Source organism: Oncorhynchus clarkii, chromosome 28 (assembly GCF_045791955.1).
Source record: "Oncorhynchus clarkii lewisi isolate Uvic-CL-2024 chromosome 28, UVic_Ocla_1.0, whole genome shotgun sequence".
Classification (NCBI taxonomy): domain Eukaryota; kingdom Metazoa; phylum Chordata; class Actinopteri; order Salmoniformes; family Salmonidae; genus Oncorhynchus; species Oncorhynchus clarkii.
In genome coordinates, this window is record NC_092174.1 from 7,950,427 (window position 1) to 7,978,018 (window position 27,592).

The 27,592-nt window shown below is 43.1% G+C and overlaps 1 protein-coding gene across 1 annotated transcript; it reads left to right on the forward strand.

Moving 5' to 3' along the window:
- Positions 1-456: 456 nt before the first annotated feature.
- Positions 457-24,465, forward strand: LOC139387231 (sterile alpha motif domain-containing protein 7-like). Its single transcript, XM_071133333.1, has 7 exons — positions 457-764; positions 16,270-16,384; positions 16,678-17,002; positions 17,312-17,952; positions 18,109-18,230; positions 23,650-23,760; positions 23,963-24,465. The coding sequence occupies exons 2-7, from the start codon at positions 16,282-16,284 to the stop codon at positions 24,209-24,211; spliced, it is 1,551 nt and encodes a 516-aa protein (XP_070989434.1). The 5' UTR covers positions 457-764; positions 16,270-16,281; the 3' UTR covers positions 24,212-24,465.
- The last annotated feature ends 3,127 nt before the right edge of the window (positions 24,466-27,592 follow it).

Sequence of the window (27,592 nt, forward strand, 5' to 3'; positions counted from 1 at the left end):
ATGACCAGCTTGCATGTTTGGCCAGAATCAACGTATTGAACTACAGAGAGTCTTAACAGTTGTGCCAAACCCAGAAACCTCACAAAAAAAAAACATGGTTGTTCTTCCCACATAACACAGTCCACACGGGCAACCTTCCCTTGCCTTCCCTTACCTTGTTAGTGGCCACCGAGTGGTAGTGATTACTTATAAGGCCTCGCCATCGGAAAAAAAGGAAGCTAAAGCATTTAGGTGTCTTAACTGCGGCCTAAAGTGCTAACAAGGGCTTAGTGGGGTAAATGTTAAAAGAGGTTTAGCTGCCCAACGCTTAAGGCAGAACTCCTGGGAGTAATTACTGTGTAGCGCCTGGTCCAGCCGGTGCGTAGTTGGACGAGAAGATCACCTCGATTTCAGTAAAGGGGGGGGGGGGGGCTTAACACTGGAAATAAAGCCAGACTAATGGAGATGAGGCGAAGCGGTATTTAAAGTTATTTTTTGGTTAAGGCCTTTAGTTAGTCGTTAGCTATTGACACAGAACAAGGGTGTGGCTGATTGGCTGATCAGTTTGAGTTGTCACTTAACTTTTCAGAGGTGTCTAGCTAGGCTACTATACCAAGGCACTAAGGTGTCTGTCACCATCAGATATTGTGAACTCCTAACCTGAAGATCGAGTGTAGCTTTAAGGTTTTGTACTGCTTTTTATTGTAAAGAGATTACCTTCTCGTTCGGTCTACTTCGTTGGGACAAGCCAGTCACAAGCTCTTCTCATTGGTAGGAACTTGAAGGTGAGTTAATTGAACCTCTCTTTGTGTCCCCTTTCTCTCTGTTACTCTTCAATCCTGCTTCTCTCTATTCTACTCTCTCATTCATTCATTCTAATGTGTTGCAAGAGCTAAACACTTTGAAATAAGATTTTATAGCATTTCATCATGTAAAGAGCAGCAAATACCATTAAAACAATATATATATATATATATATATATATATATATATATATATATATATATATATATATATATATACATACACACAGTATATTGATTCTATCTACGTTGACTCTACGTATTTCAAATTGTATGCATTTCAGAAAATAGACATGGTCAAATGTCTACATCAACTTTGTATCCCCGAAATGTTATCCTTAAAGGGATAGTTCAGCGATTTATCAAAATACATGGGGTTTGGGTCCAAAATATCTAGCTTTAGCATTTGTTGACAATGGCTAGTCTAAGCGTGGGTAACAAAAAAAAGTGTGGATTGCAGTCACTCCTTGTCTGTAGACTGCTTTCAAAGTAAGAAAATAAATATCAAAATGACAAATTCTCTGAACTATCCCTTTAACTTGTTGCCTGTTTAGTTCATTTATTTGATTTCTGTAAAATATTTAGGTAATGATGCTTTGAACTATGCACCTGTCTGTAGCTCCGACACTTTCAAACATTTTCAAAAAATGTGAAACTTTATTTCTCAAACCTACCCAATACTCTCACGTGTTAAATCTAAATAAAAATCTAACTAAATCCAAATCGAATTAAAATCTAAAGCTAATTGATATCAAAATGGCTCAGGTTCATTCAAACATAATTACAAGATATTTACGGTCTCAGCAAAAGTACGTCTAGCACTTGTTTGTCACTTAGAGGGATTAAAACGTTTCAGACAATTCTTCTGTCTTGTCTGATATGACCTCCCCAAATGCAAGGCTTCATGTAAGTCGTCAGCAATTTTCCCTTAGCTCATTCTTGTAATGAGATTAGCCCGGGCAGCCGCAAGTTCAGGCACCCAGAGCTCTAGGCTTAGATGCAGTATGGCTTCCACTTGTCACATGCATGCCAAAATCCCACTTGTTGTGTGGAAATATGCCAGATTGGATGGGGAGACTCCTAAATCTCACTGTTTGAAACCTCAAGCTTTCTAAGGTTTTAAAAAGGTAAGTGTTCATCCAATTGAATGGCATTACTGTGATTGGCTACTGGGTAAAGTGGCCTGATTTCAAATATACCATAGAATCAGCTAGGTGCTTAGTTAGCAGAGATATAAAAAGTACTAAAATATCCTACTCAAGTAGAAGTATTGTTACTATAATGACATTTTACTCAAGTAGAAGTAAAACTACTACACTCAAGTTAAAGTCAAAAGTAGCTTATTTAAAAAGTACTCAGAGTAAAAAGCAATTGAGTTACTTTTAAAATAAAACACTGACCTTGATAATTAGCTAATTTCCCTAAGGGTACCTGAACATTGTTACACATGAATGAGAAAACCTTTAAGACACCGCTATAGATGTTGCAATAGATTGATAAACTATAGGCTTCATGTACAGAATACATTAGGTTATGTAGTGTTCCTTCAGCAAAAACAAAGGAGTTATGTTCTACTGCCTTCACTTCTCTCTGAGCTTACTGTTCAGTTTCAGCAGGCGCTGATTTTCAAAGAGAATAAAGTCTATCCTGGCTCGCTTTGCAGCTTTGCCGTCCAGCACAGCTAAAAAGATTCTCACAGGTGGCAGAGGCAGGCAGGCCTGTGCTCAGTTTGAGAGACAGCTTTTTATGTATGGAAAGGAATGAAGCAAGTCCATCTTGTCTGACACACAGGAAAGGTACCCATCAAGGTCCCCTTTACCTTGTGACCTTTTGGGCATCAGTTATGAGAAGAAATCATCTTCATCAGATAAATACTCCCTCTGTTGCTCTGTCTCGTCTATACATTATGTTAACCTGTATAGTGGCAAATACACAATGAGTATTTCTGAAAATTCTGCTTTGTGGCAACTTAGTTCATCATATCACTGACATTACAATAACCCACCCAAACACAGACTTTCCATACTTGTTTTCAGTGGTGGTCACAGTCGTTTAAGATGAGGGAGGATGGTAATTTTTTTACATGAGCATGGCCTTTTCTATTTCATTCATATTACATTCACCCAGCTCAATGTAACATCGATAGTTTTAGGCTACTACATGATACGCAAATTTTTCTCTGTACCAATAATGAGGTTGTTACAACCTAGCTTATGAATGAAAGTTTACGACGTACTGTAGGTGCACAGGTCAAGAGAATTTTGAGTAATCAAGGTGACAGACAGTGACACATTCAATACCGCCTTGCACACTCTTGCCTGCATCCAGCTGATCTAGGGTGTAATCATTATTCCAACAGTTGCAAACTCGAGTTTCTATTGGACAAAGTCAGGTATATTTATCCCTGTTTTGTTACGTTTTTCAACTGAATCGGTGCAATGAATACACCCCTGATTACACGCAAACATAGTACACTTTAAAAGCAGCCACATACAAGCAGCTCGTTGTATATTGTGGGGTACAGCAGGTTTGCCACCGGGGGAGACTTGTCGAGACCTGGTGACAGACGAGGTATACATCACGCGGCGATGGCACCCTCTGCTGAACGTGTCAGGTCTCAACGGGATCTCAGGCCAGGACTAATTGGGACTGATTGTGGTTGGTGAGTAATCAAGAGGCTGATTGCTCACCAGCTGGACGAGTCCCATAAAGCTGCCCAAAGGGCAGCACACGGGAGTGGGGACTGGGGGATAGGAGGTTAATTCCTATATAGTAGTGCTCAGTACCAGGGATCTCAGTTTTGTTCCCCATAGGATACAGCAAGACCCCGGAGCCCAGAAGACGGTATCCCGGGGGAGGTCTCCTTATTCTTTTTTCTTTGTTTGTTATTTAAATAAACACCATTGAAACCGAGCTAATGCAATTCTGTCCGTGTCTGATCTGTGTAAACGTCTTGACCAAACCACCTGGTCTGCCACAATATATAATTCCCTCTCGCATCTATCTACGTGCTATTCTCCTCTCACCCTTTCCCTTCGCTTGTGGAAAAAATCATTCCAAGCCAAACCTTCATATCATGACTGCTAACCGCTACACACAGCCTACATCGTTGTCACATCATAGTCAACATGTATTTAACATGTATTTTTAACCTCACACTTGACGTTAAGGAAATCCCAAAGTTAAGGAAATCTGCTTTTGTACGGCCTCTCCTGAAAGGTGGAGATCCTTCGCTACTTGACAACTATCGACCCATATCAAAACTGTCTGTACTGTCTAAGTTACTGGAGTCCTTAGTTAGTAGGCAGCTGAAGGTCTACCTCCAAGAAGACAACATCTTAAATGGAATGCAATCGGGTTTTAGGTCTGGCCACAGCACTGTTTCAGCAACATTGAAGGTTTTAAATGACATTCACTGTGCTCTTGACAAGAAGTTACATTGTGTGTCTGACATTATTGATTTGTCAAAGCCATTTGACATCGTGGACCATGCTGTGTTGGTACAAAGGTTCAAATGTTGTGGTATAACTGGTCATGCTTTAGTTCTGAATTCGGGTAAAACAAAATGCACAGTAATTTCAAATGTCAGGCATGTTACTAGTCATGTCATTGCTACATTGGATGGACATACCATAGAGCAAGTCAAAGTGTACAAATATTTGGGAGTGAGGGTGGATGACAAGCTGAGCTTCACTGTTCATGTGGAGAACTTGATAAGGAAGCTCAAGCTGAAAATGTGTATTTATTACCGGCATAAAGCTTATTTCTCTCTGGAAGCCAGGAAGGAGCTGGTTCGATATACATTACTGGCGGCTTTAGATTTTAGTGATGTTATATAAACTCAGCAAAAAAAGAAACGTCCCTTTTTTAGGACCCTGTCTTTCAACGATAATTCATAAAAATCCAAATAACTTCACAGATCTTCCTTGTAAAGGGTTTGAACACTGTTTCCCATGCTTGTTCAATGAACTATAAACAATTAATGAACATGCACCTGTGGAACGGTCATTAAGACCCCCATTCTTATTTGCTTTTAACAATACCAAGAATTAGAACAGGACAAGTTAGAAATAATTTTAGTTACTCAGCTCCGTGGTCCTGGAATTCTCTCCTGAACATTTTAAAATTTGATGATCTAGTCATGTTGGTGGAGTTTAAACACTTGGTCGATGTAAATATCATAGAAGAGTGTAATTGTCTTTAGGAGAGCTGTTTTTTAGTTATGAAATTTGTGTTTCTTTACGTAATATGTAATTGTTGTACTGTATGTGTCTATAATTTTGTTCAATGTTGTGTTAGTGTATGAAAGTTGTTTCCCCTGCTGCTGTTGGACCAGGTGTCTCTTGAAAAACAGATTTCATCTCAATGAGAAAAATAAGATGTTAAATAAAACATTTAAACAAAGCTACTCGAACTAACGTGTTAGTAAACCCTCTACAATCATGAACAGTCAGCAGCAAGCAGTTTAGCAGTTACACCATCGGGCTCCGGTGGCAATAAATTAATAAAACCAAAGTTCCATTGTTGGAAAGCCACCTAGCTAACATGACACCCCTCTCTGTTTGAGCTGGGTGTTTGACTAGGCTAAACTAGCTAGCTGCATTCGACGCTAGCTAAGTAAGTAAAAGTGAAAAAATATATAGTACCAGTCAAAAGTTTGGACATACCTACTCATTCAAGGGTTTTGCTTTATTGTTTACAATTTTCTACATTGCAGAAGAGTAGTGAAGACATCAAAACTATGAAGTAACACATATGGAATCATGTAGTAAACAAAAAAGTGTTAAACAAATCCAAATCTATTTTATATTTGAGATTCTTCAAAGTCGAATACAATTTTATACAAGAACACAATTTTTCCCTTTCTATCTGATACTGGCTTTTAGGTGAATTCCTAATTTACATGGAGAAAGTACATAGCTAAAAATCCTAGCCAGGTCTCTCTAAATACTGTGTCATGACCATGCAAGCTAGCATTAGCAAGCTAGCATTAGCCTAACTAGCATTAGCCTAACTAGCATTAGCCTAACTAGCATTAGCCTAACTAGCATTAGCCTTACTAGCATTAGCCTAGCTAATGTTCTTAGCTAGCCCAGATAACGCTAGCCACAATAACGGCTATTATGTAGCTAGCTAACTTAGTTGCAAGGATAGTTAGCTAACATTAGCATGCTAGACATGAAGGCTACTAGCCGTTAAAGACATCCAGTGCAACATTTTACCTCAACATATTTCCACAAGTTCGAGACAAGAGTTTTTGTATGAAGTCACCTCCGCCATGGTGGGTAAGGGTAGGGTTGACTAACTTTTTGTTTTTGCTTTCGGGAGGGTTGTGTGTTCTTTTATTGGGCACACGGGAGGGTAGTGCATTTTTTATCCCGTTTAAAGTTACTCCATCTAGCCAAATTTCCTAAACCGCTTGCATACATCTCCCCTATATCGAGGTGTTTTGATACTTCCCGTATGCACTACGCTTTTCCATGTGCTAACTTTGACTATACCACAGGTCAACAATATACTATAGTCTACCAGTCTTTCTATTCTGCCCTCTATCCACAATTCATAGTGACAATAGGGCGAAGTGGATCATTTGTCCAGATCTTAAATAGGCTAACTAGCAATCATACTGCACATAAAATTGAAAGATGCATAAATTTTCAACATGAATCCAAAACAACAAAATAGCAATAGCTGATAGGCAGCAGAGAGGCCAGGTTCATCATTGCACATGAAAGAACAGTGAAGACATGAGACAGCTCAAAAAGCTCCCCTATTGTTTAGGGACAAAACAGTGACACTATCGAGATTAGCCTACAATGCAATGACTAATTGCGTTATTGTTTTCAAGTCCAAAATTCAACTCTAGGCTGCAGTGAAAATGTAATTTGAATAACTGTGCAAAAGCCCTATGATTTCAATGTTTGATTACATTTGGATCAGTTGTGGGTCCACTCTCAGCAGTTTATAAGGTCCAAAAAGGCACAGTAGCAGTTCAGTCTGGCTGTACTTCTGTTTTTACTTCTGATACTGAGATGTGCTGTATGTTACGGATCATCATTATCCCAAGTCATCCTGTAATAATGTGGCCACGTATGCTCCCAGCAGGCTTAACGTGTCCTCTGCTTGTCTCCAATCCAGTGGCTAATTCCTCGCGCACCTAGTACCTAACGCTTCAATATAGCCTAAATATTTGTCATTGTAAAAAAGAAATGTATTACGTTTTGCATGTGGCATTAACACAACCAGTATAGAACAAGAAGGACCGCACACTGTTAAAGCTCCCAATTCACCGCTTTATTGACAACGTTAAACACAACCCGTCACACATTCGTCCAAAATATAATTCCAACATACTCAAACTGGCTTGACATTAACCAGGTTCCCATTCAACCTTTTTATGCAAGTGAAGTACAGGAAAGTTGGTAAACTTTCCAAATGTCGACAAAACAAAATATGCTAGACAAGGTGGGATCATTTTGTGTCTGTAAAATTAATTATGCGAGAAATAGCGCTGAAAATGTTTTTTTATGCGAAAATATTGATATAATAACCATCATATTGAAGTCACGAGATGAAATAAATTATGATGAATTTCACAAGGTGGTGAAAGTGCACGGTGATGAGCTTGATGCTTCTATCAAGAAATATTTAGTGTCTTATTCTGGTGATATGATGATCGATGCTTGGCTGCCGTTCGACAAATAAAAATGTGTCTTTTGCACTTTTGTCCATAATAAATCATGTAGGCTATACCCGCAATGTATCTGCTAGCTGTTGGCTAGAGCACATTTGCCAAATACCAGAGTAGGCACATGTTTTCTTGTGACAAAAACACCAGTAGGCCTAGAGCTGAAAATGTGATTTAAACCCATTTAATTTCTATTTTTTATTCAGTACATGGGAATTTAACCACAAAAGTAATTTTTATGTGCAGTGCTTATTTACTTGCAGACTTTTATGCGCAACAAGCCAATTTGATGAAAACACAACAGTGATGGGCAAATGCACATATTGTTTTCATGCAGATTTTTTTTATATTCTCGTGAATTGGATGGAAACCTGGCTATAGACACCCTAAAGCGGGGTTCCAGCTCCCTGGCCATCTGTTCGAGAAAAAATTGGTCCACAGCTGAATCTAGTTGATGTTCCCTGCCTTAAAGATTCTGGCAAGTGCGAGTGTCCAGTGTCACTTTGATTATGGTTGCACATCATGGTTAACCAGCAGCCCCAAACATCTAAAAAAAGAACCTACAGACCAGCTAAAACAAGCTTGTAAGAATTGTACTCCCACCTCATACTCATCTGGGGGTCGAGCATCTGTGGAGTAGTATTAATTCAACTTGGCCTGGTCCACAGAATTATCAAGGATTTAGCCCCCAGGTACCAATCCAACTATCTTTCATTTGATAGAGATGTCCACCAGCATAAAACTAGAGCCAGAGACTCGAATATTCCATTTGAAATATGAGTCTATCTGGTAAGAACAAATTTTTATATACATGTGCTGTTGAGTGGAACAAACCACCACAGCAACTCAAAAGCCATATATACCCTAACTACTTAAAAAAAAAATGTCAAAAGCTGGCTAATGTGTGAACGGTACAACCTTTTTTGTCTGTATCTATGTAATGTATCAATGTAAAAATAAGGACCACAATGGAAATAAGACCTCAACTTCATTGTGCAATCCCGGTCACTTTTTAAATTCTTTGTACTCTGTGTATATATATATATATATATATATATATATATATGTTTTTTTTCCTGACTAATACAATCAATCAATCCAAACTGTGCAGAGGCCAGTTGACGAATGGAAAGAGACATCTGTTAAAAAACACCAAAAAGTTGAATGACCTTCAGAGATTGTTAACCCATGCCTTAATGCTGGATAGGCCTACAGGGTAGGGAGGTTGACATAGTCTATTTATTGTGGTGTAGAAAACGCAAACCATACAGTACCCTTTGTTCATTAGCTGTGTGGAAAATCTGTTGCATATCATTAATAGAATTAAAAATATGGCATCAAAATGTTGAAAATCTGATTTCCCCTAAGCTGATCATTGTCTGCAGCTGGCTCTAATCGTAGTGTGGGCCTAATGAAAGAAGCAGTGAGAGTGAGCTCGTCTGTGGTGGTCGGCGAACCATCAACCTTCTGGCCCATAGCCCTGCATGGCATCAACTGTGCCACAAAAGCATGCTGAAGTGGTAAAGTCAATTACCACTTTTCTAAACATAGGTTCTAAACAACAGTTGTTGTTATTTGTTGTCGTAAACATTATTTTGAGTTCATTCTGAGTGTGGAGGGTGTGCTTTTTTTCAGTAAAGTATTTTTTATGTTGGGGAAGTGATTAAAAAAATGCATCTTGATTGGACTGTCTTTAATTTGAAACTGTCCCTAAGCAGCTTGCATTGCATGATTACACTGTCACCTCTCCTATGCTTGAAGGAGAGCCAGTCACTGAAATGCGGCCAGGAATCAGTGTTGCCAGCTATTTTTCAGTGAGAAAAGCTATTGGCTCCTTGATTTGTCGCTAGAAGAAGCTAATTGATGTTTTGCCATTGCGGCGACAACGTCACATCACCAATTTGCCTTGCTGCGGCATAGCTGCTGTCCCCAACGTAGCGATTTTGCCTCCTCTCCCGCCACACACCCCCTTCCCTTCTGCGTCTCTGTCTGTCTGTTGCACAGACAGCTTCTTCAACTCTTGTTTGCAGCAAAATTGAGTTGGAAAAGTCACTAAATGCTATCAAAACTGTAGAAACTAGGTGGAAAAACTCCCCGAATGCAGCCCGAAAAGTAGCAGAATTTGTGGCTAGCCTCTTTTAACAATTAAAGTTGCTGGATGGGTCTGAAAACTTGCTAAATAGAATGACAAGTGGCTAAATTGACAACACTACCAGGGATTCTGGTAGATGCAGAAGATGCAGACACTGGGGATTTTCTTGTTTGGGGAATTTCCTCAACCCTCTCTCCTCCATGACCCGGAAACCGATACGCGAGTATGTTAATTGACAAGAAGTCGAGACGAGAGTTATGCCACTGCTTATGCTCCCATGCTGGAGTTATGCCACTGCTTATGCTCCCATGCTGGAGTTATGCCACTGCTTATGCTCCCATGCTGGAGTTGTGCCAAGATGACACCGGGCCGCTAGCAAATAAAATAAAATAAAATTGTATTAGTCACATGCGCCGAATACAACAGGTGTAGTAGACCTTACAGTGAAATACTTACTTACGAACCCCTAACCAACAATGCAGTCAAAACAAATACGGATAAGAGTACTGGTACAGAGTCAATATGCTGGGGCACCGGTTAGTTGAAGTAATATGTACAGGTAGGTAGAGTTATTAAAGTGACCTTGCATAGATGATAACAACAAAGAGTAGCAGCAGTGTAAAGGGGGGGGGGGGGGGGGGGGGGGGGGTAATGCAAAATAGTCTGGGTAGCCATTTGATTAGATGTACAGGAGTCTTATGGCTTAGGGGTAGAAGCTGTTTAGAAGCCTCTTGGACCAAGACTTGGCACACTGGTACTGCTTGCTGTGCGGTAGCATAGAAGTAGTTTAGCTCGTTTGGTAGGCTCGTGTCACTGGGCAGCTCTTGGCTGTGCTTCCCTTTCTAGTCTGTAATGGTTTGCAAGCCCTGCCACATCTGACAAGCTTCAGAGCCGGTGTAGTGCGATCCGATCTTAGTCCTGTATTGACACATTGCCTGCTTGATGGTTTGTCGGAGGGCATAGCGGGATTTCTTATAAGCTTCTGGTTTAGAGTGGCTTCTGGTTGGGGTATGTAAAGTACGGTCACTGTGAGGATGACGTCATCGATGCTCATATTGATGAAGCCAATGACTGATGTGGTGTACTCCTCAATGCCATCGGAGGAATCCCGGAATATATTCCAATCTGTGCTAGCAAAACAGTCCTGTAGCTTAGCATCTGCTTCATCTGACCACTTTTTTATTGATCGAGTCACTGGTGCTTCCGGAGGATAGCATTATGGTCAGATTTGCCAAATGGAGGGTGAGGGAGAACTTTGTATGCGTCTCTGTGTGTGGAGTAAAGGTGGTCCAGAGTTGTTTTCCCTCTTGCTGCACATTTAACATGCTGGTAGAAATTTTGTAAAACGAATTTAAGTTTCCCTGCATTAAAGTCCCCGGATACTAGGAGCGCCACCTCTGGGTGAGCGTTTTCTTGTTTGCTTATGGTGGAATACAGCTCATTCAATGCAGTATTTTTTATATATTTTTATTTAACTAGGCAAGTCAGGGGCAGAACGACAGATTTGTACCTTGTCAGCTCGGGGGTTTGAACTTGCAACCTTCTATACTCTACCTCAGGCAAGCAATAGCTCGAGACTTCCTTCGATATCGTGCACCAGCTGTTATTTACAAATATACATAGTCCGCCGCCCCTTGTCTTACCAGATGCCACTGTTCTATACTGCCGGTACAGTGTATAACCAGCCAGCTGTATGTTCATAGTGTCTTTGTTCAGCCACGACGCCGTGAAGCATGAGATATTACAGTTTTGAATGTCTCGTTGGCAGCCACGACTCCATGAAGGACGGGAGAAGAGTAATATTTGGACAGGGACACGGAAAGGTTGATTTCAGTGGAGTAATGGAGGAGAAAAAATAGGAAGAAGAGAATGAGCAGAGGTTGAAAGTTAAGGTTGAAAGCAGAGATTGAATCTGAATTTGATGAAGATTTAAAAGGACATGGTGTGTCGAAGCAGACTGGGGTCAAGTACAAAAAGAGTGAGATGTCCGCCAGACCGAGCTTTGGAGGTGAAATGGAAGTGAATGAGGGAGATTTAAGTGAAGTGGAATTTGTGGTGAGGAGCTTGGAGCCCGAGCCTTGCATCGATGGACATGGTTATGATAAAGATGAGTTTGGTCAAGTGAGAGTGAGATTCTTAGAGATAGTGGATATTTTGGCTGATTCATATGTGGTATCAGGTCGGGTGGGAAAGTACTGTAGGTGTGCCCATGTTTCTGAGGATCGGAAGTGTCCGGTGTGAGGGAGGCAGGTGTTGTTGTCACCAGAATCAGAGTAGTGCAGAAGGAAGGTGTCATATGCTGAGGCAGTGAAGATGGTAGAGGAGGATGGGTCAAGGGTGAGGGATCCTGAGAGGATCCCTGTGAGTTGAAGATCTGTGCCACCACAGAGGTTGGCTTCTTAGTATTCATAGCAATGGCTATCAACATTGCTGCATAAATGGAAAGTAAATCCCAGAATATAGATGCTGTGGTGGCAGCTGCAGAGATGTACTTGGATGTACGAGATTTGACTTCAGAAGAGTTACAGGTTGTGTTGAGTGGTGGTGTTCCGTCGTCCCAGGCCATTGACCATTATCATGGTGCAGGAGCAGGAGCAGGAGCAGGAGCAGATATGGTCAAAGTAGTGGGATTTTAATGGTTTTTAATGAGTTTAGGGTTAGTTGGAAGAGTGTTTTTTACCCCATTTTGTATCACAAGGTATAATGGATTTATACTAAAGTCCAGTTGGGGACAGTGATGCAACATATTGAATGACAACTGCCTTTAAACCCCGAAGAAGAAGAAGAAGAAGAAGAAGAAGAAGAAGAAAGTCCTCAATAGCCTCCTTTTGGCAAGAAAGCACAAGTGTATCCTACCTTCGCAGAGTCCTTCGCAGAAGAGTTTTGAAATCTGTCACGCACTCTTTGAATCAGCTATTGTTTTCAGGAAGGAGAAAGGCATGCCAACATTGAACAATGATGATATACTACTTATCTTTTTCATCCATAACTTTAAAAAAAATGACTTTATACATTTATTTTGAGATTCCACCCTGTAAACGTAATTTGCCAGATAACACGCGATTGGAGAAGTAGAGTCTAATTTCATACCAGCGCATTTTCAGCAACTTTCCCTCTCCACGCAACCTTTCCTCGATTACCTTTGACCTTTGTCAAAACGAGGCAAGTGAGGACGAAGGAGAGGATGCAGGAGTTTCTAATTGAGAAAAGTCCTGGGTCTGTGTCTCGATTGTTTCCTGACTCTTCAGTCTCCTCCGTCTCAATTGTTTTTCAGACACACCGCTTTGATGAAAAACCTTTCCCGACGCATCTCTCTCACAAAGTTTTTTTTTTGGGTGGACAGCTTGATTTGATTGGCCTGTTTGCGAGTGATGCCGCCCACAGAACTTTCCGTAGACTACTATTATGGATAGCTTACAAAATTGTAATCTGTAGTGGATGGTTTTAAAAGGTAGCGAAGTACAATACTTAATTAAAAATATACTTAGGTAAAATTACTGACTTTGAAAAAGTCTCTGAAAAAGTACAAGTACTCGGAAAAGCTACTCAATTACATTAATGAGAGTATTTATAATTCATTACTTCATTACTTGTTAGTTAGTTAGTTAGTTAGTTAGTTAGTTAGTTAGTAAATGAGGATTGACTAATTGTATCATTAGTCAGAAGTTACCCATTTAGGACTCAAGCTAAAGATCATCTGCTACTGTGCTGGAATCAAACCCACAACCCTGGTGTTGCCGACATTGGAACCAAAATGAAACAGGCATTTTACTGAATCAGAAGGTTGTACAGTAGTAGCTGCTTTGATATCAGGCAATTCTTACTGTCTGTGTTGCAATAGGGGCCAGGCCTTTCGGACTTACCCCAAACTTTTGGTTAAAATTCATGCAAACTCTACTCTTCCTGTATAAGATTAATTACCGAGTACAAGTAGTTTTTCCAGTTGAACTCTGTACCACAAAGACTAGGATTCCGTTCCTCTTCTGACTGGTAGTGCAGTAAGGATAGGTGTGACAGGCTTGAATGTACATTAGTCTGTTTGTTGTTTTGAAGAGTTGGTCTGGTCACTAACTGGGTGAGTTTTCATTTATTTATACACGCATAGACAAACATACATTGACATTCACACAGGCAAAATGACACTATTAAGCAACAGATTTTCTCACACCCATATTTGGTTGTATAGGGACATTTGGCACACAAACTCCTAATACACAAAGTAAAGACTTGTGCAAATATACAGTCAGGCTACCTAAGGAGGACATAAAAAACCTTGAACCACATTTTACAGTAATCTGGTATGGTTTATCTAATCTTTTTAAATGTTCTCTCTTCTTACCTCTATCCGCCCCTGTGTATAATTGCTTAGTATAGTAGAAGAAAGATAAAATGTCGTGTGTAGAGTGCCATTGGTGGCAGGTACCAGGGTGACTCTGCAGCCAGATATTTCCCCCATAAACTGTTTCTCTCACAGGTTTATCCCCCAAGGTGTTTTCAGGACATCTCAAGGGGCTGATGGAGGCTAATAGGTTTATCACTCAGGGTGTTTTGTCCAGTGTGCTTACAGACAAGGTTTTCTGAGGGTAAAACTCCTAAACGCCCGGATTACCTCCAACACATCCCTTTAAAAATGCTGTATAGCCAGGATTTAGGCTAATCGGATAGTAGGGGAGAGAGGGGGAGGATAAGGTGTTGGATCCTGCTGGCCCTGCCAAAGCCCCCAGACCGGGTTGGAAGACACGCGGGTCAGCAGATGTTCTCTGGGCCTGGCAGACTGGGTGGGACTAACAGGAGGATTACTGGAGCCCAGATTAGATGTGTCTGAGGTAACTTTAGGGGACTGTGGGGTAATACGGTACACAATTGACTAAGGCTACGGACTGCTAATGGTTAGGGTTAGGCTGGACCTTATGGCCGCAGATGAGAGGGGGGAGAGGGGGTAATAAACTCAGGGTGTATGGTTGGAGGGTATACTATATATGTATCTAGACATAGAGACATGCACACACACACACATACCACACACAAAGTAAGAGAGACACCTAGTAATTTCAGTTCCCCCATGACCACATTTATTTCTAAGTGCCCTCTGCTATTTCCCTTCATCTCCCATTTAGTTAGTGTTGTAATCTATATCTCAAATGTTGTGTAAATCTACTGCCCATACTGGCCCAGGATTATTATCCCTGGATTAAAGCACTGCCTGTTCTGTCTAATATGTAATAATGGGATTTATTCATAAGAGGCTAATCAGAGGTGTCTAAGTCAATCGGGTGTAATGACAATCTGCAGCGACGGCCAATGATATGCACTGTGTGTGCGTGTAATATAATGACATGGTCTGTTTGTTTACAATGACTGTAGAAGTGAGACGGAGGTACTGGAGACAGTATTTTCCATTTGTGGAGTTCTCCTGGAGTTCTCCTGTTCTGAGGTGAATGTTGAGACAGTATTCCTCTATATAGATTTGGTCCCTCCGCCAACTTAAATTCAGCCAACCGGTTTTTAAATCTCCACAGGAACACTTCATCTGTGGCTCTCTCCCTTAAATACTATTGATGAACACATGCTTAGCAATGCCTAGTTATGTTTACATGCTCAACCTATTAATAAGTATAGTTATAGTGTAGTGGAGGGGTTTGTCGAACAGGCAAACGCTCATGTGATTACTGATGAGTAGCCTAATCTTTCTGAGACATGTGGACTAATGCTGCATCCCTCGTTGGCTATAGCTTTGCTCATTAGGCTAACACAGTCTTGTGTGAGACCAACAACCCAGGTTTGATATCTATCTGTTCAGTTACATTAGCGCTAGTTTCGCGCAACCATACCTCCAAATCGCGTTGTTGTCATGCCTCCTTTGGAGGCCTGGAGGATATTGTATTAGCCAAAACATCTGCTGGATTCCAGTGGCTCCATTTTTATTGGCTGTTACATTTTTAAGAACTCTCCCCCCACATGCCCGTAGAAGGGGTGCTGCGTGTTATGTTCACTGTTATGTTCACTGTTTTCCGAGTCGATGAATGCATTACTACTCCTCTGCTTGAACAGAAAACAACGTTATGGCGTGTCTACCTAAGGGCTATGGTATAAGTTTAGTGTATCAAGTGTGGCCAACAGTCTGCGATTTATTGAAATTGAATGTCAGCACAAACATGGCATACATTAACAAATTTTCACAGGGTGTTAATCAGTGATTTCTTGTCCATCCTCTCGCACTCTTGCTTCTACGGCACTAATAGACACATTTTGAGCACTGCCCAATCAAGGCATTTGACTTCACTGGGCTTTCAGATTAGGGAAGCCTGGTTCTCGAAGAGGCTACATTCGTACATACAGTATTAACTGTGTATCATCATCATCGTCATTGAGGGCCTTTGAATTTACAAGTCATGGGTGACTCCTAGTGGTGAAAGAGGAAAATTACAAGCCATTTAAAGAGGGTTGCCCTCTCCGAGCAAACAATAATCTGCTCACCACCACTCAACTGTTTTTGTTCCCGGGCAAATGTGATCTTTCCTGTACCAGGGATACGTAGTATCCTAGTAAACTAGTACTTGAAAACAGACTAAATTGCTGTCAGCTAACCAAGCCGAGATCCAGTCAGCAACATCCCAGAGACAGGTGCCGGTCCACGGGCCACAGATTGAGAAACACTGGTCTTATATACTAATCTATACACTAATCTCTTCATCTCGGTTCCACAGAAAGGTCGGGTCATGACCCCAAGGGAGCAGCTGAGGAAGATGTCAGAGATGGGGGAGCAGGGGGCTCTGGACGAGAAACATTGGTACCGCCTGGTCAACGGCATGTCTGCTGGAGGTAAGGCTGACCCACCTGGTTTAAATCTGTATGCTTCAAGACTTTGTTAGTCTGCTGAGTTAAAGCCATAGGTATTAGCTTGCAAATCCTTAGCCTTGCTTAGAAAATTCACTCTATATTTTTATGCTTTACAATCTTGGAGTCAGGAACTTTTCCTTAACCAAGTTAATTACTGGGGCCCAGAGCTTTTCCTGGTCAAGTCACATAGTCAGTAGAAACTTAGTAGTCAGTACGGGCCTAGTTCTGTAGACTTGTAACACATCTAACATTGTGTTTACTGTGTTGCGTTTCAGAGCTATGTCAGAGGCAGGAGATGATGATGAGGAACCAGATAGCCATGGCTCCTCAGATCCTGGCCCAAGGACAGCAGAGGATACAGGGGGTGCCCACCCAGTTTGAGCCTCGCTTCATGGAACGAGAGCTAGTTCCACCCTCGGAGATGGTATCTTCCGAGGCCAGGCAGATGCACATTGGGGGTCACCTGGGTCCGCCCATGCCCCCACACCCTGGAATTTCTGTCAGGGGCTTCCCTGGAGTTGGTTACAGTTTCATGCCCTCAGAGCCCATGGAGACAGTTGCCCGGCGACAGGAGCTCATCCACAAGCAGAATATCGCCAGGTATTGTCTGACATTGACCTGCAGCTGCTTGTCACGGGGCTTGTCAAAGTACACGTCATGGACTATAGGGCTTTGGATATCCCAGCCTTCCTTTTATAGCCCCCTTCAACCTGATACCAAGGGTCTGTTCTATGCACTATGTTACAGAGCAGTTGGCAGATTGAATATATACAGAGCCCATATTCAGAGCCCATGTGACCTAGAAACATTTATTGTTATGTCCTGTTGGTGTATTGTTATATCTAACTGGTTTATTTTGTTATGTCTTGATGTATTGTGTCTGATTGGTGTACATTGGTTGTTTTTCAGGATGGAGATGAATGCCATCCTCCACCAGAAGGAGATGGAGAACGCCCATCAGAAGGGTCTGATGGGTATGGATGCGCCCATGATGTACCAGTCCAACGCTATGGCACTTCGGGGGCGCCAGCGCCTCCCAGACGGCCACGACTTCTTTGTCCACCATACCACCCTGGAGGAAATGCAGGCCAACAACCTCCTGATGTCCTCCAGCCCCTATCCACCAATCAGCACGCTGCAGAGGGAGAGGGGCCGCAGGGCTGGTCGCAGGGCAACTAATCACAAGAGTGCAGAGAGCCATGCGTCTGGACACAAGGGCCAATCGGAGGACAAGAGCGTGGAGCAGAGTCCCGGGGGTGCCTCTGGAGATGACAAAGAGGCAGAGGGGAAAATGGACATGGGAGGGGAGGCAGTCGGCAAACAACATCAAGCCAAAATGGACACAGAGCTCTCGTCGAATGGCAGAAAGAGCTACAAGGAGGCGGCTCAGGGCCTGCGAAAAGCCTGCATAAACAGTCAAGATGGCTGCCCTGACGGTACCAACTGCAACAGTGGCGCCAGCGACAAAGACAGGCCCAGTCAATGCTCTGCGTTCCAGTATCCCTCCGCCAGTGGACCTATCCCAGGCATGCCTTACATGTTCCCTCCTGGTGAGGGTCTACTTTCTACAGTCTTGTTTTGATCAAACCATTCAGGAGTTATGCTGCTGTCTTTGATTTGATTTCTATAATGTATACGAACAAGGACAGATGTGACAGATGTGAGCCGTATGTGTGCTAACACATTTTGTCTTTTGTTTTGATCAGGGCCACCCAATCTCTTTCTTAACGGACAAGATATGTCCTCTGTTGAAGACCTTAGGAAGTGGACAGTGAATGACGTGTACATCTTCATCAAAAACATGCCCAGCTGCTCTGAATATGCTCAGGTTGGTGTCATTTCCTAATAATTATCAAACACAAGTGATTTCGTGCTTACAAATATACACTCATCTTTCCATGACATAGACTGACATAGCAACTCAATATTAAGGTGTTCCTAATGTTTTGTACACTAAGTGTTTAGTGGATCAGCTTAATTAATATTGTTGGAAAGAATGTTGCTTCCAATGTAATTGTCTGCATCATTTCCAATCCCCCATATTTTTGGGGTAAATATATATATCCATATACGCATGCATATATATATATATATACATATATACATACACATACCTATATAGACATACATACTTTTTTAAAGAATATACCTTCATTATTATTCCCCGCAAACCCTATCACCGATCCCCCAATTGGAGTAAACTAATAAACACTTCTGCTTCTACCTTCAATCCTTACATCTTATACACATTCTACAGACACAGTCTACTTTACAATAGTTCTCTCTTGTTTGTTCGTAGTCCTTCCTCTATTTCTGATGTCCATCCAGTTTGATTTCTATTTGTAACTATGCTATTTCACAAAAGCTCCGAACCTATATACATTCTACAGATCCCTTATGCCCTACATTGTTTATCTTGTTATTAGTCCCACCCTTCAGCTCCACTCAACCCCTCCCATCTGTCTCTCAACATCATCCATTTCAGATTTCTACTTGCCATATATTTTTCAACTGTGCTGTTATGCTTCACAAAATAATTGTGTGAGCTGAGTGGGCATTCTATGTTTCATTGTCTAGTTTGTCTATTTCTATGTCTGGCCTGATATGGTTCTCAATCAGAGGCAGGTGTTAGTCATTGTCTCTGATTGGGAACCATATTTAGGTAGCCTGGTTTTCACTGTGTGTTTGTGGGTGATTGTTCCTGTCTCTGTGTTGTTCACCAGATAGGGCTGTTTCGGTTTTCGTTGCGTTCATTACGTTCTTGGTTTTGTAGTGTTTGTATCGATTCGTGTTTTACGTTTGCTTATTAAACATGGATCGCAATCGACACGCCGCATTTTGGTCCGACTCTCTTTCTCACCTAGAAAACCGTGACAGAATCACCCACCACAAAAGGACCAAGCAGCGTGTCAACAGGCAGGAGCAGCCCAAAGAGGAGATGCGTAATAAGGATTTCTGGACATGGGAGGAAATCCTCGACGGGAGAGGACCCTGGGCTAAACCAGGGGAGTGTAGCCGCCCAAGGGTGCAGCAGGAGAAGAGGCAACAGGAGCAGCCCAAAGAGGAGTACATTATGGACTATACTTCTTGGGAGGAGATAGACAGGTGGGCGGTCGACCCAGGGAGAGTGCCGGAGCCCGCCTGGGATTCGATGGAGCAGTGCGCGGAAGGTTATCGGAGAATGGAGTTGGCGAAGCAAGCACGGCTGCACGGAAGGAAGCCCGAGAGTCAGCCCCAAAAATGTATTGGGGGGGGGGGCTCACAGGGAGTATGGCTATGCCAGGTAGGAGACCTGCGCAAACTCCCTGTGCTTTCCGGGGGGCTAGAGAGACCGGGCAGGCACCGTGTTATGCAGTGGTGCGCACGGTGTCCCCAGTGCGGGTGCATAGCCCGGTGCGGTATATTCCAGCTCCGCGTATCGGCCGGGCTAGATTGAGCATCGAGCCAAATGCCATGAAGCCGGTTCTACGCAGCTGGTCTCCAGTGCGTCTCCTTGGGCCGGCTTACATGGCACCAGCCTTGCGCTCGGTGTCTCCGGTTCGCCTGCATAGCCCAGTGCGGGCTATTCCACCTCGCCGCACTGGCAGGGCGACCGTGAGCATTCAACCAGGTAAGGTTGGGCAGGCTCGGTGCTCAAGAGCTCCAGTGCGCCTGCACGGTCCGGTCTTTCCAGTACCACCTCCACACCCCAGCCCTCCGGTAGCAGCTACCCGCACCAGGCTTCCTGTGCGTGTTCTCGGCCCAGTACCACCAGTGCCAGCACCACGCATCAGACCTACAGTGCGCCTCGCCTGTCCAGCGCTGCCGGAGCCTTCCTCCTCTCCAGCGCTGCCGGAGTCTCCCGCCTGTTTAGTGCTGCCAGAGCTTTCCACCTCTACAGCGCTGCCGGAGTCTCCCGCCTGTTCAGAACTGCCAGTCTGCAAGGAGCTGCCAGTCTGCAAGGAGCTGCCAGTCTGCAAGGAGCTGCCAGTCTGCAAGGAGCTGCCAGTCTGCAGGATGCCGCCAGAGCTGCCAGTCTGCAGGATGCCGCCAGTCTGCAGGATGCCGCCAGAGCTGCCAGTCTGCAGGATGCCGCCAGAGCTGCCAGTCTGCAGGATGCCGCCAGAGCTGCCAGTCTGCAGGATGCCGCCAGAGCTGCCAGTCTGCAGGATGCCGCCAGAGCTGCCAGTCTGCAGGATGCCGCCAGAGCTGCCAGTCTGCAGGATGCCGCCAGAGCTGCCAGTCTGCATGGAGCCGCCAGAGCTGCCAGTCTGCATGGAGCCGCCAGAGCTGCCAGTCTGCATGGAGCCGCCAGAGCTGCCAGTCTGCATGGAGCCGCCAGAGCTGCCAGTCTGCATGGAGCCGCCAGAGCTGCCAGTCTGCATGGAGCCGCCAGAGCTGCCAGTCTGCATGGAGCCGCCAGAGCTGCCAGTCTGCATGGAGCCGCCAGAGCTGCCAGTCTGCATGGAGCCGCCAGAGCTGCCAGTCTGCATGGAGCCGCCAGAGCCGCCAGTCTGCATGGAGCCGCCAGGGCCGCCAGTCAGCATGGAGCAGCCAGGGCCGCCAGTCAGCATGGAGCAGCCAGGGCCGCCAGTCAGCATGGAGCAGCCAGGGCCGCCAGTCAGCATGGAGCAGCCAGAGCCGCCAGTCAGCATGGAGCAGCCAGAGCCGCCAGTCAGCATGGAGCAGCCAGAGCCGCCAGTCAGCATGGAGCAGCCAGAGCCGCCAGTCAGCATGGAGCAGCCAGAGCCGCCAGTCAGCATGGAGCAGCCAGAGCCGCCAGTCAGCATGGAGCAGCCAGAGCCGCCAGTCAGCATGGAGCAGCCAGAGCCGCCAGTCAGCATGGAGCAGCCAGAGCCGCCAGTCAGCATGGAGCAGCCAGAACTGCCAGTCAGCCAGACTCTTCCAGAACTGCCAGTCAGCCAGACTCTTCCAGAACTGCCAGTCAGCCAGACTCTTCCAGATCTGCCAGTCAGCCAGACTCTTCCAGATCTGCCAGTCAGCCAGACTCTTCCAGATCTGCCAGTCAGCCAGACTCTTCCAGATCTGCCAGTCAGCCAGACTCTTCCAGATCTGCCAGTCAGCCAGGAGCTGCCGCCCCTCTGTCCAGAGTTTCCGCACCTGTGACCAAAAATGAGCTACATATGGATAAAACCAAAATAAATTATCTAATGACTCTGCCTCCTCACAGCAGAATATGCAGAGCTGGGAAGATTGTATCCCCCATATATATAACATTCTATTAGTTGCAAGAATTTTGTATAGTAATTTATATTGAAAAATTTGAAGTTTTGAATCCTGCGTTGTTTTGCGTATCAATTCATAAACCATGTGCCATGGAATGGGTACATCAAATCTCTTCCCAACTATTTTGCAATTTATATGGCACAGCTGTCAGTTTTTTGGTCCTTAAATGAAATTGGTATATGTTTTTATTTATCACACTTTTCTTTAACCATTTATGTTCTTTAATACAGGGCCGACATTCAAGTTCCTTACTTTTTTCCCCTTCTACTTGCCTCTTCCATTTTTGTGGTAATGCTGCAATTAATTGGTTGTAATTTTGGGTAGAGCAGAAATTTCCATATGGCTGTGTTTGCTGCATGTGTGACATAACTCCACCAGTCCTATTTATGATATCATTCACTAAAATTATACATTTTTTTTACATTTCTTCGATAAATACAGTTTTTTTAATCAATTAGTATATTTGAATTTAACCACAACTATTTGTTCCGTCCTTTCAGGTGGATTAAACTGAAATTGCAACCAACTTTCTAAGGCTTGTTTAAAAAATAAGGATATTTTGGAGATTATTTCCTTTTCAAACAACCGAAAGTGAGCAGGTGTAATCTGAATAAAGGGGAAAAGGCCCTTCCTGAATATAGGATGAGACATTCGTACCAATTGACTAGAGAACCAGTTTGGATTTAAGTATAACTTTTGTATGACGGATGCCTTTAGTGAGAGGTCTAATGCTTTAATATTTAATAATTTCTGCCCACCGAATTCATATTCGTTATATAAATAGGCCCTTTTAATTTGATCTGGTTTGCCGTTCCAAATAAAATTGAATATTTTTTGTTCATATAATTGAAAAAGCAGGTCACTAGGTGTAGGCAAAACCATAAGCAAATAGGTAAACTGTGATATGACTAAGGAGTTAATCAGGGTGATTTTTCCACAAAGAGACAGGTATTTTCCTTTCCATGGTAGCAAGATCGTATCTATTTTTGCTAACTTTCTATAAAAATGTATTGGAGTGAGAATTTCATTCCTTTGGGATTTGTATACCGAGTATGTCCACATCTCCGTCAGACCATTTAATTGGTAAACTACATGGTCATGTAAAATGTGCATTTTTTAGTGATCCAATACGTAATATGGTACATTTATCATAATTTGGTTTTAATCCAGAGAGGATAGCAAAAGTATCTAGATCCTCTAAGAGGCCGTGGAGAGACTCCAATTGTGGTTTTAAAAGAAAACATGAATCATCAGCGTACAATGACATCTTAGTTTTTAGGCCACGGATTTCTAATCCCTTAATATTATTGTTTGATCTAATCTTTACAGCTAACATTTCAATGGCAATAATAAATAGATATGCCGATAGTGGACAACCTTGTTTTACTCCTCTAGATAGTTTAAAACTTTCTGAGATGTAGCCATTATTTACTATTTTACATCTAGGTTTACTATACATAACCTTAACCCATGTTATAAGAGATTCCCCAAAATTTAAATATTCTAGGCATTTATATATAAACTCCAGTCGTACTTTATCAAAAGCCTTTTCAAAATCAGCTATGAAAACCAGGCCTGGTGTCCCCGATATTTCATAGTGTTCTATTGTTTCCAGTACTTGTCTTACATTATCTCCAATGTATCGTCCATGTAAAAAACCTGTCTGATTAGGATGAATAATATCTGACAATACTTTTTTAATTCTATGTGCCAAGCATTATGCTAGGATTTTTGCATCACAACACTGAAGTGTAAGTGTACACTAAGTGTTAATCAGCAACAGAATTCAAATTGGCCAGGACTGCCACCATTGACTCTTTCCAATTTGCACCCTACCTTGAGGCATTCAAACTTTGGAAGAGAGCATATAGAGGCCATCTTGGCAGATTTGAATTCTGTTGATAATTTATGTAAGCAGGAAGTTGCATTGCTGTCATACTGCTGTGTCTGTCTTTAAGGAAATTGTTTTATGGATATGCATTACTATACTACTCCTCATCATACCTGATTATTCCCTGCAGACGTTCAAGGACCACATGATAGATGGAGAGACATTGCCATTCCTGACAGAAGACCATCTACTGGACACGATGGGACTGAAGCTGGGCCCGGCACTCAAGATACGATCACAGGTATACAAACCATCAAAAACAGTTAGTCTCACAAATTCGGACAGCAGACCAAAATCTTCTGGAGTGCTGTCTATTTAATTTCCAATGGATTATATTTACTATAACCTAGCACACAAGCATTTTCGGAAAAGAGTAATAATGAAATCAGCACATTGCTTATTAGAATATCTCATGGTATCGCTCTTTCTGTCCCACTCACCAGGTCTCGAGCCGGCTAGGCAGCATGCTCTACATGATGAGCCTCCCACTCTCCGCTGCGGCCGCCCTACAGGCCACATCTGAGAAGGCAGGAGGAGACAGATCGTCAGAGATCAGCTCCCCTGTATACTGTAACAGTGTGGAGATGATGGGCAGCCCCTGCACCAGAGACCCAGAAGGACGGAAACCCACAGACCCCCTCCCAGAGACTGACAACCCCTCTCCCCCCTCGGCCAGCAGTGAAACTGCCTGAGGCATCAGTGAGGGAGGTACGAGTCCTCGGGCCAGTGACTCAGTTCCAAGTCGACCCCTAGCTCCTACCACATACTGTACATATAGACACAAACTCCCTAAGGACTTAATGTAGATCTTTAAGCATTGGGTGGGTATAAGTAATGGATGCATCTTGCCCTCTGATTGGCAAGGTGGAATGTTAATTTAATCTGTCCAATCCTTGCAAACAGAGTCAGAAGTGCATAGGTAGTAGGAAGTAGGGGTCAATTTGGAATTCAGCAAGTGTTTCAGCCCTAAGAGCTGTTTTTAAGCTGCTTACCATTTCCATCAGGCTATTGTGTTCAAATCAAATCAAATTGTATTTGTTACGTGCGCCAAATACAACAGGTATTACAGTGAAATGCTTACTTACAAGCCCCTAACCAACAATGCAGTTTTTAGAAAATACCTATAAAAACCGTAAGAATAAGAATAACAAATAATTAAAGAGCAGCAGTAAATAACAATAGCAGGGCTATATACAGGGGGTACCGGTACAGAGTCAATGTCAATGTGCGGGGGCAGCCTCCCGGGTGGCGCTGTACAGCCAGCTGTGCCATCAGAGTCCCTGGGTTCGCGCCCAGGCTCTGTCGTAACCGGTTGCGACCGGGAGGTCCGTGGGGCGACGCACAATTGGCCTAGCGTCGTCCGGGTTAGGGAGGGCTTGGTCGGTAGGGATGTCCTTGTCTCATCGCTCACCAGCGACTCCTGTGGCAGGCCGGGCGCAGTGCGCGCTAACCAAGGTTGCCAGGTGCACGGTGTAGCCTCCGACACATTGGTGCGTCTGGCTTCCGGGTTGGATGCGCGCTTTGTTAAGAAGCAGTGCGGCTGGTTGGGTTGTGTATCGGAGGACGCATGACTTTCAACCTTCGTCTCTCCCGAGCCTGTACGGAGTTGTAGCGATGAGACAAGATAGTAGCTACTACAACAATTGGATACCACGAAATTGGGGAGAAAAAGGGGTAAATAAAAAAAATTAATAAATCAATAAAAAAAATGTGCGGGGGCAGGTGTCGAGGTAATTAAGATAATATGTACATGTAGGTAGAGTTATTAAAGTGACTATGCATAGATAATAACAGAGTGTAACAGCAGCATTCCAATGCAAATAGTCTGGGTAGCCATTTGATTATCTGTTCAGGAGTCTTATGGCTTGAAGGTGGAAGCTATTTAGGAGCCTCTTGGACCTAGACTTGGCGCTCTGGTACCGCTTACCGTGCAGTAGCAGAGAGAACAGTCTATAACTAGGGTGGCTGGAGTCTTTGACAATTTTTCGGGCCTTCCTCTGACACCGCCTGGTATAGAGGTCCTGGATGGCAGGAAGCTTGGCCCCAGTGATGTACTGGGCTGTATGAACTACTCTCTGTAGTGCCTTGCGGTCGGAGGCCGAGCAGTTGCCATACCAGGCAATGATGCAACTCGATGCTCTCGATGGTGCAGCTGTTGAACCTTTTGAGGATCTGAGGACCCATGCCAAATATTTTCAGTCTCCTGAGGGGGAATAGGTTTTATTGTGCCCTCTTCACGACTGTCTTGGTGTGCTTGAACCATGTTAGTTTGTTGGTGATGTGGACACCAAGGAACTTGAAGCTCTCAACCTGCTCCACTACAGCCCTATCGATGAGAATGGGGGCGTGCTCGGTTCAGTTTTCTAGTGTGTGTCATACAGTGTTTAAACTGCTAAGAATATGATGGAATTGTTTTGTATGTACAGTATTTAGTTCTAGTTCAAACGTTTGGGACTTTTTTTTGTACCTTGTTTCATATTCAGGAGACCATGGTTGTATTCCCCTGCTCGGAAGTTGCATGCATCAACCAATTGTTGACTGTGCTGTTGGGAACCAGATTGCTATAACATATGATGTTGTTAGCTGATACGTAAAATACCTATCCAGGCGTTATAAGATCTGGCATGCGTCAGCAAAGTCTGAGCAGGGGAATACAACCCATGGGTCAGCTCCAGACTGTCTAGGCGCCTGCGCAGGTAGCCCTCCCTCGCATGCTGCCTGCCTAAACCTAGAGAATCTTGTTTTTCTACAGTAAAAAGACTACAATAGCCACAAGGCTGTTGACAACCAAAGCAACCATTACTACAATTGTTTAACATAGCAGTCAACATATTTCCTATTGTCTCAAAATGATTCAATGTTTTGTTTCACGTGTTAAAGTTTACAAAGCACACAAGGAGCAGTGCAGTTAAATACGTGATTTTCCTGTTTTTTTGTAATGATATTTCCACACTTACAACCAGATTTCCTTCCAACCATTTAACGTGAGTAAAGTACATGTCGGATAGAAATGTTTATGACGGAAACATACAATTTGTCAGTAAACTTTCCAAATGTCAACATAACAAAATACGCTAGACAAGGTGGGATCTTTTTGTGTCTGTAAAATGAATTATGTGAGAAGTTTAGGTGGAAACGCTTTTATGCACACATATTAATAGAATAACCTTCATATCAAAGTAAAATTTAATTTGCACGATGACATGTGTGGTCCTCCCACTACAACTCGTCAGGAAAGCATGCAGTTTATTAGGATACAGATTAAATAACTGATGATGAACTTCATAGGCTGGTGAAAGTGCAAGGTGATGAGCTTGATACTCCTTTCCCATAAATATTGAGGGTATTATTCTGGTGAAATTATCATCGATGCTTGGCTGCGTTTGACAAATAAATAATCTCACTCTTTTGTCCATAATAATCTCATCATGTAGGCTATACTAGCACTGTATCTGTGAGCTGTCGGCTAGAGAGCATGTGCCAATTGTCACGCCCTGACCTTAGAGATCCTTTTTATGTCTCTATTTTGGTTTGGTCAGGGCGTTTTTTTGGGGTGGGCATTCTATGTTTTGTGTTCTATGTTTTTATTTCTGTGTGTTTGGCCGGGTGTGGTTCTCAATCAGAGGCAGCTGCCTATCGTTGTCTCTGATTGAGAACCATACTTAGGTAGCTTTTTCCCACCTGTGTTTTGTGGGTAGTTATTTTTTGTTTTTGTGTCGGCACCAGACAGACTGTTTCGTTCGTTCTCTTTGTTATTGCAGTGTTCAGTTTAATAAAAATTAACACGTACCACGCTGCATCTTGGTCCTCGTCTTCAAACAGTCGTTACACCAATACCAGAGTGGACACACTTGCTATATACTGTAATGGAAAAGTGTTTTGTGAGAACCATCAGTGAAGTAAAAAATGCGATGGAAACACATTTGACTTGTATTTTCTATATTCGGTACATGCAAAATGTATTTATGTGCACTACATCATATACACACAGCCTTTTATCCTATTTATCAGGTTGGAAAATGCACATATTGTTTTCATGTGGATTTTAGAATATTTGCATGAAAATCTGTCAC

What these genes read in the sequence shown, in the direction of transcription:
- LOC139387231 (XM_071133333.1), top strand. Translation starts at nt 16,282, where the DNA reads ATGACCCCAAGGGAGCAGCTGAGGAAGATGTCAGAGATGGGGGAGCAG. An exon ending in CACAAGCAGAATATCGCCAG is followed by an intron (nt 17,003 to 17,311) that starts GTATTGTCTGAC and finishes GTTGTTTTTCAG; the next exon opens with GATGGAGATGAATGCCATCC. An exon ending in GCCTTACATGTTCCCTCCTG is followed by an intron (nt 17,953 to 18,108) that starts GTGAGGGTCTAC and finishes TGTTTTGATCAG; the next exon opens with GGCCACCCAATCTCTTTCTT.